The 13,206-nt window shown below is 44.0% G+C and overlaps 1 protein-coding gene across 7 annotated transcripts in view; it reads right to left on the reverse strand.

Annotated features, from left to right (window-relative positions):
• The window catches only part of PHACTR1 (phosphatase and actin regulator 1), a 350,894-nt gene that overhangs the window by 292,961 nt on the left and 44,727 nt on the right, over positions 1-13,206 (reverse strand). For 6 of the 7 annotated variants that reach the window (XM_080577960.1, XM_080577949.1, XM_080577959.1 and 3 more), the window contains exon 4: positions 11,920-12,066. In XM_080577960.1, the coding sequence (XP_080434086.1) occupies positions 11,920-12,066 (147 nt within the window). Of the gene's footprint in view, positions 9,682-11,919; positions 12,067-13,206 lie in introns of those variants that run through there. The other variant, XM_080577952.1, reaches the window with a different exon arrangement.

A 13,206-nucleotide genomic window follows, 5' to 3' on the forward strand; every position in this document is an offset into this window, starting at 1 on the left:
GACCTATGTTAGCTAAACAAAGATATCAAAGTTGATGTAAGCTACTGAGAACACTTTTCTTGAGATCCAACCTACATTTGCTTAATCCACTTTAAACCTCTGCCTTAGAATGTAAAATTCTAATGGGGGTAAAACACTCAGTTCCCAAATGCAAACCATCCACCACATACCATTTAACAGGGGAAGTTGCATACACACTAATGGCTATGGTACACTGAACCACTATTGCACACATAAACCTAATCCATTAGTTTCACACAAGTGAACAAACAAGACTGAATGTATTGCAACATAGTGGCAAAAAGTTACATGGGATGTTGGATGTTTTGAATGATATATCTGGCTAAAACAACTCTGGATTTTACTATGGCTAATACTGTCACCATGTCCACTTTCTCAGCATGTGCCTCCATCCGCTTCCGACACTAATCGTTTTCTTTGTTATGAGCCTTAATGAAAGATGAGTGCATACAACTTAACAAAACAACAGCATACAACTTAACAAAAACATCAAATGATGGGTGAGCAATTGGCTGATGGGCAGGGCTCAAAGGGTTGTGGTAAATGGGGACACATCTGCCTGGTGGATGGTCACTAGTGGGGTCCTTCAAGGCTCCATTTTAGGGCCAGTCCTCTTCAATGTTTTTATAAATGATTTGGATGTAGGACTAGAAGGTGTTTTGAGCAAATTTGCTGATGACACTAAACTTGGAGGAGCTGTGGGCTCGGATGAGGGTGGAAAGGCCTTGCAGAGAGATCTGGACAGACTGGAGAGCTGGGCGATCACCAACCACATGAAGATTAACAAAAGCAAGTGCCGGGTCCTGCACCTGGGACGGGGCAACCCTGGCTATATGTAGAGACTGGGTGATGAGACGCTGGAGAGCAGTCCCACAGAGAGGGATCTGGGGGTTTTGATTGACAGCAAGTTGAATATGAGCCAGCAGTGTGCCCTGGCAGCCAGGAGGGCCAACCATATCCTGGGATGCATCAAGCACGGCACTGCTAGTCAGTCAAGGGAAGTGGTTGTCCTGTTCTACTCTAGTGCAGCCTCACCTCAAGTACTGTGTGCAGCTCTGGGCACCAGAGTACAAAAAGGACATTAAACTGTTGGAGAGTATCCAGAGAAGGGCGATGAAGATGGTGAAGGGCCTAGAGGGAAAGACATATGAGGAGCGGCTGAGGTCACTGGACCTGTTCAGTCTGGAGAAGAGGAGGCTGAGGGGAGACCTCATCGCAGTGTACAACTTCCTCATGAGGGGAAGTGGAGGGGCAGGTGACCTATTCTCCGTTATCACCACTGATAGGACCCGCGGGAGCGGTGTTAAGCTGAGGCAGGGGAAGTTTAGGCTGGACATCAGGAAGAGGTTCTTCACCGAGAGGGTGGTCACACACTGGAACAGGCTCCCCAGGGAAGGAGTCACTGCACCAAGCCTGTCTGAATTTAAGAAGTGACTGGACTGTGCACTTCGCCACATGGTCTAAACTTTTGGGTAGACCTGTGCAGTGCCAGGAGTTGGACTTTATGATCCTTATGGGATCCTTCCAACTCGGGATATTCTATGATTCTATGATAAGTGTCTCCTTATTCACTATGCTGATAAAGCTGATAAGACTTTTTATTCTAGTGGGCAGAGGGAAGAAAGGAGTTGAAAAGCAGGACGCATCTCTGAAAAGGTAAGTCAGCAGGTCCTGCATTATGCTCCCTCCGAACACTAGGCACTATTTCAAATTGCAGTTGGCTACGGACACCAGTAAGCATTGCCAAGAAAAGCCACACAGAGAAACACAACCTGAAACAACTAAGAGGAAGGAGCAGCTAACTGCTCCTGACCTGCCTGCGACTGACTTGTGCAATTGCAAGAACAAGTGCACGCTTTCCCCACACTACCCGCTGCAAGCTTGCAACTCCTGCTGGTAGCAGACAGATCCTGCATGCTCCTGAGGCTGCTGACACCGATCCCTATGGATGTCTGGGGCCACTGCAGGGAATGCCGCTAAAAATACGTTTCTGCTGCCTAGGGCACCATTAACTGGCAGCAGCTAAGTTTAGCAAGCCCTGCCATTTCTCAGTGGCACCCTGTGCTCTAGGCTACCTTAACCTCAGGGACTCCTTCCCCCAGTTTGCTAGCATTTCATACTACATGTTAACAAAAAGCTGTATTCCAGCTGTGTAATGATGTTTCCCGACCAAACAGTTCTGTTGCTTTCCCCTTGGGTCTCCTTAACACTGACAGAGCTGTTGCACATGTTGCTTCCATTGGGAAAAGCTTTCAAGGTTGGACCCCAAGGTCACTCAGTGATCCCTATCTTGTTTCCTTTTAAAAATAAACACTATTTATAAATTAATTTGTTCCAAAAATTATTGTTTGTAGCAATCTTATTGAATTAATTCCACAGAGTGGCTTGTTCTTTTGAGCCTTGAGATGAGACTGAGTTACAAATCAGGCCTTATTGATTTCTTTTTGCCTTTCAATTATACACTCCTATTTTGCAGGTTATCGGTTAACCCCATTTAATTTTTTATTATTTTTAAAATGCTCAAAGATTCTGTTGTGCTTCCACACAGAGAAAATTAAAGTGATTGATTCCTTTCCACTTATTTTTGACTATTTCAACCTAATGAATAATTGTGATAATTCTGAAACATACTTTTTTTTCAGAAATGTTCATCACATTAGTGAAATCTAAAACATGTCCTCGTGACTAGTGTAAGTCATGAGGAATATACGCTGATGAACAAGCATGGTGATAAACCAAAATTAAATTGTTCATGGATGGCTGAACATACCAAATTTCTTTAAATATAAACTATGACTACTTATTAGCAGCTTGATTTAGTTTATTTGTAGCTCTTCACACTTCAGTATTTTCAATAAACTATCTTTACCCACAACGAACCAAAGAGCACTCACGCAGCAGAGCGTAGGAGCTATCACTCTGAGGAATTATTGGCTTGCTTGGGTTCAGGGAAGCACCTTGCAGATTATACGGCTCTTTATCAGAGATTCTATGAATACAGGGTGATCATTCAAAGCCCTAAGCTCCCAATGGAAGAATGCATATTTGTCAACTCACAACCCAGTACAGACAGCCCTCAAAAAACTGTAGGCTCACATATTGCTGCTGCCAGCAAACATAGCCCTGATAAACGCAAGAAAATTAAAAAGATGGCAGGGAAAGAGAGAGGATGACAACAACCAGACCCGACAAGACGCAGAAATTGAGGGCACTGCACAAGAGATTCAACTGCAGACCTCTTCACAAGGGGTCAATGGAGTGTGGAGCATGACCATTACATCCACATGCTTCTGTAGCTGGGGCTGAGCATGGGGGAGAGCCATGCTCCTCCAAACATGACAGATGCTTCCTGCATCAGCAACACTGAGATCTCTGCATTGGTTTCCAGCGCTTTTATAATGCAAAAAGAGAACTGTGAATCAAGCTGGGGGTGGGGGCGGGATATGTGCATATGAAAACTGTACTACTATGATCTGATCGTGGAAAACAGAGGACCGTTACCCATGTCAGATGGAAGTAATCTCTTTCTCTAGAAAAACTGCAATGTAACTAATAATTTCTCATTTCATCCTAACTTGGGGCATATTTTCTGTTCTGAGAGCAATTCCTATTGTTTACTTCAAAGTTGTAGCAAAATGGGACTAGCTTGAGATATATTCATTTAACTTAAGGCTGTCTCTGGTGGCTTAACATTATTATAGCACTTGACTAACTCAGTGAGGGTTTTTTACTGACCAAGGGAACATCAGAGCATTTTCCCTGGGACATACAACCCAGTCAGTTCTCACATGTAACCATCAAGAGACTACTTACCATCCCTCACCTTTTTTCCCACAGAACAGAAAAAGGATGTATAAGCAGACAAGTGCCACACTCAACCAGATCCACCCCAGTGTGGGCCATCAAGCTTGCATCAGGGTTTAACTATTTCCAACACTGTAGCAAAGAATTAGATTTAGACTTGATGAAATTTCTCTTCCATTTTAATAATAAGCAAATTAAATACTTGATATATAAACTATTAACCACATATCTGACTGTCCAAGTACTGTAAGAACTAATTGCAAAAATCATATTGCACTATAAATTATGCATAGATTTTCTGGTTAACTGAAATGCGCTGCAATCATTACCCACCATAGTTGAAATGACATGTGTCCATACAGTATGTCAACATGAAAACACTTGTCACATAGTTCCCATATCTTATGTACTTCATAACTAGAATGAAACAACAGTCTGGAGTGCAGAAGAAACACAGTCAATTCATTTTTCAACATTGCTTCCTTATTTTCTTGCTGAATTTGCTACTCATTAAAAATCTTCTTTGGCTATGACCTTCATTTTGTTTCTTATAGTTTAAGTTGTAATATCAAGAAATGAAAGTTATTACAATGCCCAAAATATAACGTCTGTACTACAGGTAATAATTACCTTCTTTCAAATATTCAATAACATTGGTTTCATAAAGAAACCTAGGGAAGGCAGTCATGTATGGAAAGTCAAACTATAGCCCCAGCATATTAATATACAACAAGACAATCAATGCACTCCAAATGAAATCAATAGAACTGCAGGGTTACAAATGGTGACTTGCAAATAATTTTACCCTAAAAGTATTCTGAGTGAAGAAAAAAAATAGTTGACCACATTAACAAATTGTATTACCATGTAAATAAAATGTAACTAATGCACTTTGCACCTTAAGAGAAACACTGTTCTGAATGTTTACCACCAAGAAAACACGAGAACGGGCAAGTATAACATTCCACACTGATTCCATGCTCTGAAGTCTAAGCACAAGAAACAACTATTAGTAACAGAAAATTTCATAAACTCTGGAATTTTTTATTATCTGAAAACTGACAGCCCAGGACATTCTTTCTGTATCAACAACTTCTGTCATACTGCAAAAAAGTTACAAACTTTAACACTGATTCTGAAGGCATTATTACTTACATACCTAGCTGTATTACTGTCAGTAGTCCCGATGAAACCAATTAGTTGACTCAGAGTAATTAAGCATTAGAGCTAATTATACCTGTTACTGGGAATTAGGCCTTTTCATTTTTACTAGATTTTACAGCTAATAATTCTGAATAGGGTTGCTAGTTCTGACAATTTTATCTGAAGTTTTAGAAGAGGTGTTTTCCTTAAAGTCCTAGTTTCAAGAAGAAAACCATGGCTCCTGATGAAACAAGAAATATTAAAGGATTTTGCAGTCTCCCACCTTGCAGGAATACATTTGGCTACGTTAACCCAACAAGCTCATCAAGCAAAAGGCAAATAGAGAACTTCTTACTTCAGCAAATTGTTACATCAATTTTCATGAAGGTTACCAACAAAGCACTCCAGCAGTCATAAAACAGTACATAATGCAGACAGCAGTAAAAGGCACCAGGTCTGCACATCCTGATCCACAAGCAAACATACACCTTCCTTCTACCTCCTGTCAGAGTTGTTCCATGGCAATGTCAGTGTTGTTGACTGCACTGGTGTGAGCTGCCTCCTTGACACAGAAAGCTGATGCACATGTGCAAGTGCTGCAAGAATTGATAAAATGTAGACGGTATTTTTTAGCTGATTTCACCACCTTATCCAGCACTCTGAGAAATGGATGTTGTAGATTTTTCTTCTTGCCAGCTCCTTCACTTTGACTAACTCTGCCTCTCCCTTCAAATTGTCCCCAATTGTGTTTCTTAACTACAGCATTAACACTTCTTGGTGTGATGATGGCTGGTAAAGCACGGGCACCTCTCCCCTTTACATGACTTCGAGTACCTTTAAACTTATTCCCATCTGGCACTCCTTTAAGAATTTAGGGCCATATTTCTTAAGCCAAAGGTCTCCAAAGTCAAGTACAAGAGAAAGGAGTATCAGTTGCTGTTATGACCTTAAAACAGAACATTTACCTGTCACATAGGATGTTGATCTTAAGGCATTTTCAGCAACTGCACTTAGCCCCAGAAAGGGCCTTTTATCTCAATTGGCATACTCTTGTCATACAACGCATGGAGCACAGTTTAGAGGCTTGTTTTCACTGGTGTGTGCCCTTTTTTCCTGGGTTTGGAAGGCAGACATAAAACAAGGGGTGGGTAGAAATTTGGTTTTTAGCTATACTGCAACATAAGCAGCTTTAAAGCTAATGGTCAGAATTCCATTGATCTAAAGGGCAGATGCAAGTTTTGGTAATGCAAAGCCTAATGAGAAAAGAGGCCAGATGTTCAGATCCTTTTATACAGGTATTCAGAAATGCTTTGACAAAACCAATGATTTGGCTTCATATGTACAAGAGGATCTCCATGACAATAACCTGAGGGAGTGATTAGAGCAGAGAAAAAGGTGGAATCTTTCCAAGCATGCATTTTTACTAATCCTCCTCCAGAAAGAAATAAATCATCCCACACCCATTAGAAAGCCTACTATTGCATGTTTCTCCCCTGTTCTCCTGGGCCCAGCCTTTTCTACCTGAAATCATAAACCCACTATAATTTGGAAGTATTTTTAAAAATACAAATATGCCTTTCAGATTACCACTTCAACATCATCTCTAATCTGTTAGTTCTATGAATCCAAAGTAGTCTAATTGGTTTTTGTATCACTTCAAGGATTAGATATTCTAATCATGAAACCATGCAGAAAGCTTTCTTGTAGTTATACACAAACATACATTGGATAAACAGGAACAAAAAAAAGCACAACTCCCTAACATTTAATACGACTACAGGGACGATTAATTGGGTTAGTGTACTAAATCCTATGTAAGGATGACCACAGGCAAATTCAGAAACAGATTTTTTTAATCGAATGATGGGTTTTTAGAAAAAAATACAAATGGATGGGATGGAGATTTCCTGCAGAAAATCCAGTCATTTCATTTTGATTTCCCATTTTTAAGACTTTACCCACCTCAGTGGGCTGTATAAATACCCTTTCTTGCTTCACACAGTGACAAAACCAAGTACACAACGTGCTCTTTGATCACTGCAGAGAAATGTACTTTATTCTTCTAGATAAATCAACATGTACGAGGCTAAGACACACGACATTATCATTTCATTAGAAAAGAAAATCGTACATCGTTTTACCCTCTGAAAAGTATTCAGCGCACCTCTAAAGCTATATAATGGAATGAATACAGCAATACAAATAATAACATGGCAGCCTACCATGAAGGCTGTAAGAAGCGCTATGGCCCTAAAAGACTGGGAAAGGTGCCAGCACAGTGAAAATAGAAGAAGCTTTTGATTTCAACTTTGTGCCCAGTTCAGACTGTGCAAATTCCTGCGTATTAAATCCACAGCCACTCTTCCACATTCTTCCTGTCCTGGCTTCCCTCCCCCACCAGCCCTGCATCACAGAAACAACCAACTATGAACATTTCCCAGCTCACTAACATTTGTCTTAGCCATTCAGCAATTTCTGCCAGGATCCTCCTCCTTCTTTACACCCTGTGAATTAATTCTGCTTGCAGCAGCACTAAAGCAAGCTGCTGTGGGCTTGTTTTTTTCCCCTCCCCAACGTGAGTAAATCATCATTGCTTAAAAACAGTAAATGGCATTGAATTGACTTGCCTTTCTAGATGCAAAGATGTTTCTTCCCTCCACATGGCAAAATTTTGCTGAGCTCCTCAGTCCTTTCCCCCTCATCTTTGCTTTCCCAGAACGCATTCCAGGAGAACATGTGGCTCCATACAAAGATATAAAACAGATCTTTCATCATTGAAGGAAAGCAGAGATGTTTACTTCTACAGTCTGGCACAGATCCCTAGCTGAAGCCCGTAGATGACTTAGATCACTGGAGGATCCAGCCACTTCAGTGAGATCTCTGAGAAACTTCAGTATACTTCAAACCTGTGCCGTGTCTCAGAGCTGACTGAGCCAGCAGGGCTCCACAGTTGGCACCATCTGCAAGACCGTACTCAGGCCCATTCCTGTAGACACCTCCCTCCCCACTTTCAGAGCCCAGCTGCTGCACCTCTCTGGTCACAGGTTTCTGTTCAGTTGCATCCCTTTCCCATGCTTTTAAGGCTGGGGTGGGGGGGTGTTAAAATTCGAAAGCTCCCCTCCCCTCATTTCACAGCACAGAGACTAAATATATTCCTTCTGAAGGAATGTCCCCTGTTTGCTGACCCCTTGCACAGCTACTGTAGTCATTCCGCCCTTACACCTTCTCCAAGGCACTGACTTTCCTTCTCCCCAGGTTTTTACTCCCAGGTTAAATTCTATGTGGACAACCAACCTTGCTCAAACAAAGACTGGCATTTGGTGACCTCCCTGAACCATCTCAGGAAGGTCCCATGGCAGCTGAGATACAGATGACTTCTTGCTCCATTTAAAAATAAGTCTGTTTGCAAAAATCAACTCCCAAAGGAGTACAGTACAAACCTTGCTCTTTTTCAGCTAGGAAGGAGTAAGAGTATCTATCTGTGTATAGAAGCAAACCTGGTCAGGTCAACTCAACGTGTTAGACCCCCCTGCAGCCCACAGACACTATAAAGGGGATGGCAGAAGAAAAACTCACACATATTAGATCATTTAGTGAGAGTTGTGTTTCCTTACCAGTCATGCCTTCTGCTAATTTATCAAGCTTCAAAGCTACCTACCATGCACTGCCATTATAGGAGTATAGTATTTTGCAACAAGAGGAACATAAATAGGTCAAAACCTGTAAAAACACATTAGCTTCCTAGATGGCACAGTCCCAGGAGAGAGATTATGCTAATAAACAGTTGTCACAGATGGAGGCCCAAGTTTTCAGAAGCAATTTGGGATTAGCTTCTAGGTGCCTGAATAAGAAAGTTAGAAAGAAAATATGAAAACTGGTTTTAAGAAGATGCATACTAAAAGCTAAAGACTTGGATGTTAAGAAATGGAGCCATGCCAGACTGCTAACCATAATAAAGAAAAAAAGAAAATAAAGAAAAAAAAAGATGGCCACCCAAAAGTAAGAGAGCATTCTACATTCCCCTAGTGTGGCACCAGAGGAAGTCTTTCAGAAAATTAAAAAATTAATTTCTGCATGTGGACTGATTCATTATCAAATATGCAAAAAGAACTTGTATCTGTCTATAGTTTTATGATGTTATGCAGCCACATTAATTTTGGCAGAAGAGGTAATTTAAATCCTTTGAGAAACATTATCCTCTTGATATAAACACATAACTCAGATTAATAGGATTTGTTTATGTATAGCAGTAGGGAGAATAACCCTGAGTTTGGAAAACAGCTTTGTCTTTTAATCAGTTTGGGAAGAACAGCAAAAAATATATACTGAGGACAAGTAATTGAAGAGCATTTGTTAACTCCTGGTAAGCAATAATTGTGAGTTAATTGATAAATATTTAGAAACAGACACAAACCAGAATATTTTGGACAACCAAAGCAAAATTGTAAGTATGTTCTAAAGAGAAGGGCTGGTAGAATATGCACTGTTAATCACCTTTTTTTTTTTTTTTTTTCCAGTCTGGACCAAATCTGTGCTATCCCCAAACTGCATAATTGACTCTGTGTACACAATTTCTCAGTTGCTCAACAATACAGATATTAACAGTAATGGTATAATTATAACTTACAGCTTAAGTAGGTAAAAACTGATAGTTCTTAACCAGTGGTTGTAATTAAGATTGTAGAAGGACAGTATTCACTGCATCTGCTTAGTATCCAATTTTATTAATGAAACATAAGTTCCAATACAGCAAAGCAGCTGTGTGCTGCGTCCCATCCCTGACCATATCCTGAAAAGAGACAATGAGGGAGCAATGCAACCCAACTTGTAGCAGCTGTAGGAAAAAAAAACAACAAAACACAGCTCTGTAAGCAATGGTCGAGCACCAGCTATAGACACAGGATGCATGAAAAGCAAAGCAAGCAATAACTACATAAAGGAAGAGGTTATTTCCTGTGCCCTGAGTGTCACTTTACTTTCAAGCGGGTTGAGGAAAAAGCATTGCTTCGTCTCCACCACCTTCCCCAGCACAGGCGGAGGAAGAGGCAGAAGCCCTGTGGGGCCAACCCAATGCTTGGGGATGGCGGCAGGCTCGGGATGGTGCCAATTCAGCACCACGGGTGGTGGACAGCGCCCACAGGGAAATCGACAAAATTGGGGGTTCACACCCCAAAAATGGGGCAAAAAAAAATCACCCTGCGGCTGCCTGGCAGAATTCACCAACTCAGGCTTTCTGAGCAGCGAAAGCAAAAGCTGTGGAATGGAGCGGGCACCGCTGGCATGTTTCGCTTGCTTTGGCTCACTCCCTATGTACTGGTTGCTAAGCAATTTATTTTTTTTTTGAAGCTCAAAACTACTCACTGCCAGATGGATTAATGAAAACACACGCTTGCACTGCTTAAAACACTTTTCACTTATATATCTCGATATGCCAATACTACTTTCTTCAATTATTTCTTTTAAAGGAATACCAGGTTTGAAAGTAAAGACAAATTCGAGCTAGCAGGGGAAAGGGGAGGCACAGGAAGAAGCCAAGTGTAATTATCAAATTTTCCAGTGGATTGCAGGAAAGAGGTACCTAGGGACTTGCGTGTCCTCGGGGACTTGTAGTAAAAACAGTATGCCCAGCTCAGCATAGAGATGTGAAGCACCAGGTGACCTGAAGGTGTCTTGCTCTTAACTGGTTTATCTATTTTTAACTACATGACATAACATTACCTGTGACAGCACATGCCAACTCAGGGTTATTTCAGCAATCAAACAACCATACACAGCCTCACGTGATTTACGCCTTACTTGCAGTGCTGCTTTCTGTTCGCACTCCCAGTTCTTCAGGTCTGAAACCTGGCACCTGACCCTACACTCCAGCCTGTGCCCTAAAATGCCACCCAACTTACCTACAGCTTGGTGTTTTTTTAAGAAGCCATGGTCAGAAAGAAATAGTGACCCACTGTACGACGTAGCCAACTGCTCTGTTGTTGGTAAAACCAAACCGTGTATTACCCATTACCAAGGGTATAACTACAGCAAGGATGACAGGAGGGGGAGGGGAATCCGTTCCATCACCAAATGGAGAAAACACATCTCCATCATCTCCAACTTTCAGCCGGCTGAAAGGGGGGAGGAGGGGTGGGGGAGGCTGCAGCATGGCAAGCAGCAACTCTGAGGCAGCCCTTTTCCCCTCTCTGCTGGCAGGCTCAGCTGAAGAAGGGGGTGGCACAACAGGGTATTACACAGTTAGGTCTGTTTGCTGGTGGGACAGGAGAGAGGCTGCAGTATAGCTTCCTGGCTATTGATCCTCACTCCCGCCCCTCCATACAGAGGAAGTCTGGTGTGGTGCAGAAACCTAACAGAAAGTACTTTCTTTTCCTTTGTTTTCGAGAGCAAATAAGCTCTGGTGTAGTTTGCTGTTGACAGAGCCCGTAAGGGAAGAGAAGGTCAGGCAAGGAGGGAAAACAACAGGCCTAGCAGGAAAGGCACAGGACAGTCACCACGTGTGGCATGAACAGGAGGTGACAGCCGAAATCCCAAAGGCGCCATGAGGAAGAGGCAGCTGAGAGGAAGGTGCACCAGTGGAGAAGGGGGACAGGAAGGCCAGGCAGGGAGGCTAGTCCCGAGGCCTGGGAGCGTGGATGTGGAAATTTAGGCAGCTGACAAGGCAGACCGGATTGCAGCCAGCTGAGACAATGGCAGACCTGGGGAGCCAGGGCAGCCAAGGCAGCTGCACCCTCCAGGGCCAACCTCACCATGTGAAGGGGATGAAGTGGAGGTGAGGCTGCCAGGCTGGGGTGGGCAAGCAGGGCAGGACCCCAAGCCCTGCGGGGATGCCCAGGTGGGCAGCAGAGGGCAGCGGGCTGAGGCTCGGGGCACACGCAGGTGCGAAGAAGCAACCCTGGGGGAGCTCGGTGGTGCCTCCTGCCCCCTGTCCCCAAGCCCCTGGCCGTCTCTCACCTGCCTCGAGGTTGAAGGAGATGCGGGCCTCGGCGAGGTAAGGGGTGTCGCTCTTGGAGCGGACGCGGCGGATGGGTCTGCGGTCGATGTCCTCCTCGGAAGATGCCGCCATTAATGTGGGTACGGTGAGCAGCGTGGCCCGGCGAGCTAGCGAGGGCGAGCGGGTGGCGGCGGGGAGCGGAGCGGGGCCGGGAGGGGAGGGGGCGGCGGGGGGGGTGGGGGGGGGGGAGAGGACGGGGAAGGAGAGAGGGAGAAAGGAGCAGAGGGAGGGAGGGAGGAGGAGAGAGAGAGGGAAAACCCGTCAAGGATCTGCGGACGGGAGCGGAGGCCCCAGCCGCTGACCCCCCAGCCCCCGGGAGGACAGCTCCTCCACGGGGGGAAGCCAGCCATGCAACCCCCCCCCCCCCGCCCGCCGCCCGACACACCCCGGCCCTGCCCGAACCCCCCCCCGAGCACCCCCGCCTGGCCCAGCTGCCCCCCACCGCCCCAGGTGCCCCCCAAGCCTCTGTGGCCCTGTGAGCCCCAAAAGTGGCACCATATCGAGGCCGCGGCTTGTGGGGTCATCCCTCACCTCTTTCTCCCCTAAGCGGGCATCACGGGGGTTTCTAACCTAGGCGAAGTGCCCGAAGCAAGGCAGAAGGGCCAAGAAGTTTGCAGAAATAGCCTATCTGTCCTGGTATTTTGAAGAACCAACCTGGCTGAGGAGCCCTGTGCAGCACTTTTTGAATGTCCTTCACTTTCAGCTGGGCACTCTGTGCTTAAGTTGTGCGGGCAGGTGTGTTTTTAAACACAACTTCGTCTTCTCTATTTAATAGCTTCTGATAAACATGTTAATTCTCTTCATGTGGATGTAGGCTGCCTGCCCCATTAGGGCACCAGTGTCAGATGGAAGCTCTAGATGTTAATGTAGGTGAAATAATTTAAAATGCTACTTTTAAAAAATGCTACATAAAGTGTTAAACACTTAAAAATGTGTTCCAATGAGTGTAGCAGTTCATCCTGTTTAATTTTTTTTTTTTCTTAAACAGGAACACAGTCACTTAAGGTCAGTGAGTTGTCAGTATCTCAGAAATCTTTTGTTTTGGTCAGCTGCAATATCAAATGGAGCAGTGAATGCCAGGGGCTCAGCAACTCTGCAAGCAGCCATAGTGGCATTCACAATTATGAATTTTGGGGACAGCTTTCTTGCTCATTCCTGCAAGATCAGCAGTTTTCAGCCACCTTTCTGCCAATTGAACCGATAGATGTTTGGGGGTGTGCCGGATATTTTTCCATGGTTGTACTGTT

The sequence above is a fragment of the Anser brachyrhynchus genome (genome assembly GCF_964034855.1).
Source record: "Anser brachyrhynchus genome assembly, chromosome: 2".
Lineage (NCBI taxonomy): Eukaryota > Metazoa > Chordata > Aves > Anseriformes > Anatidae > Anser > Anser brachyrhynchus.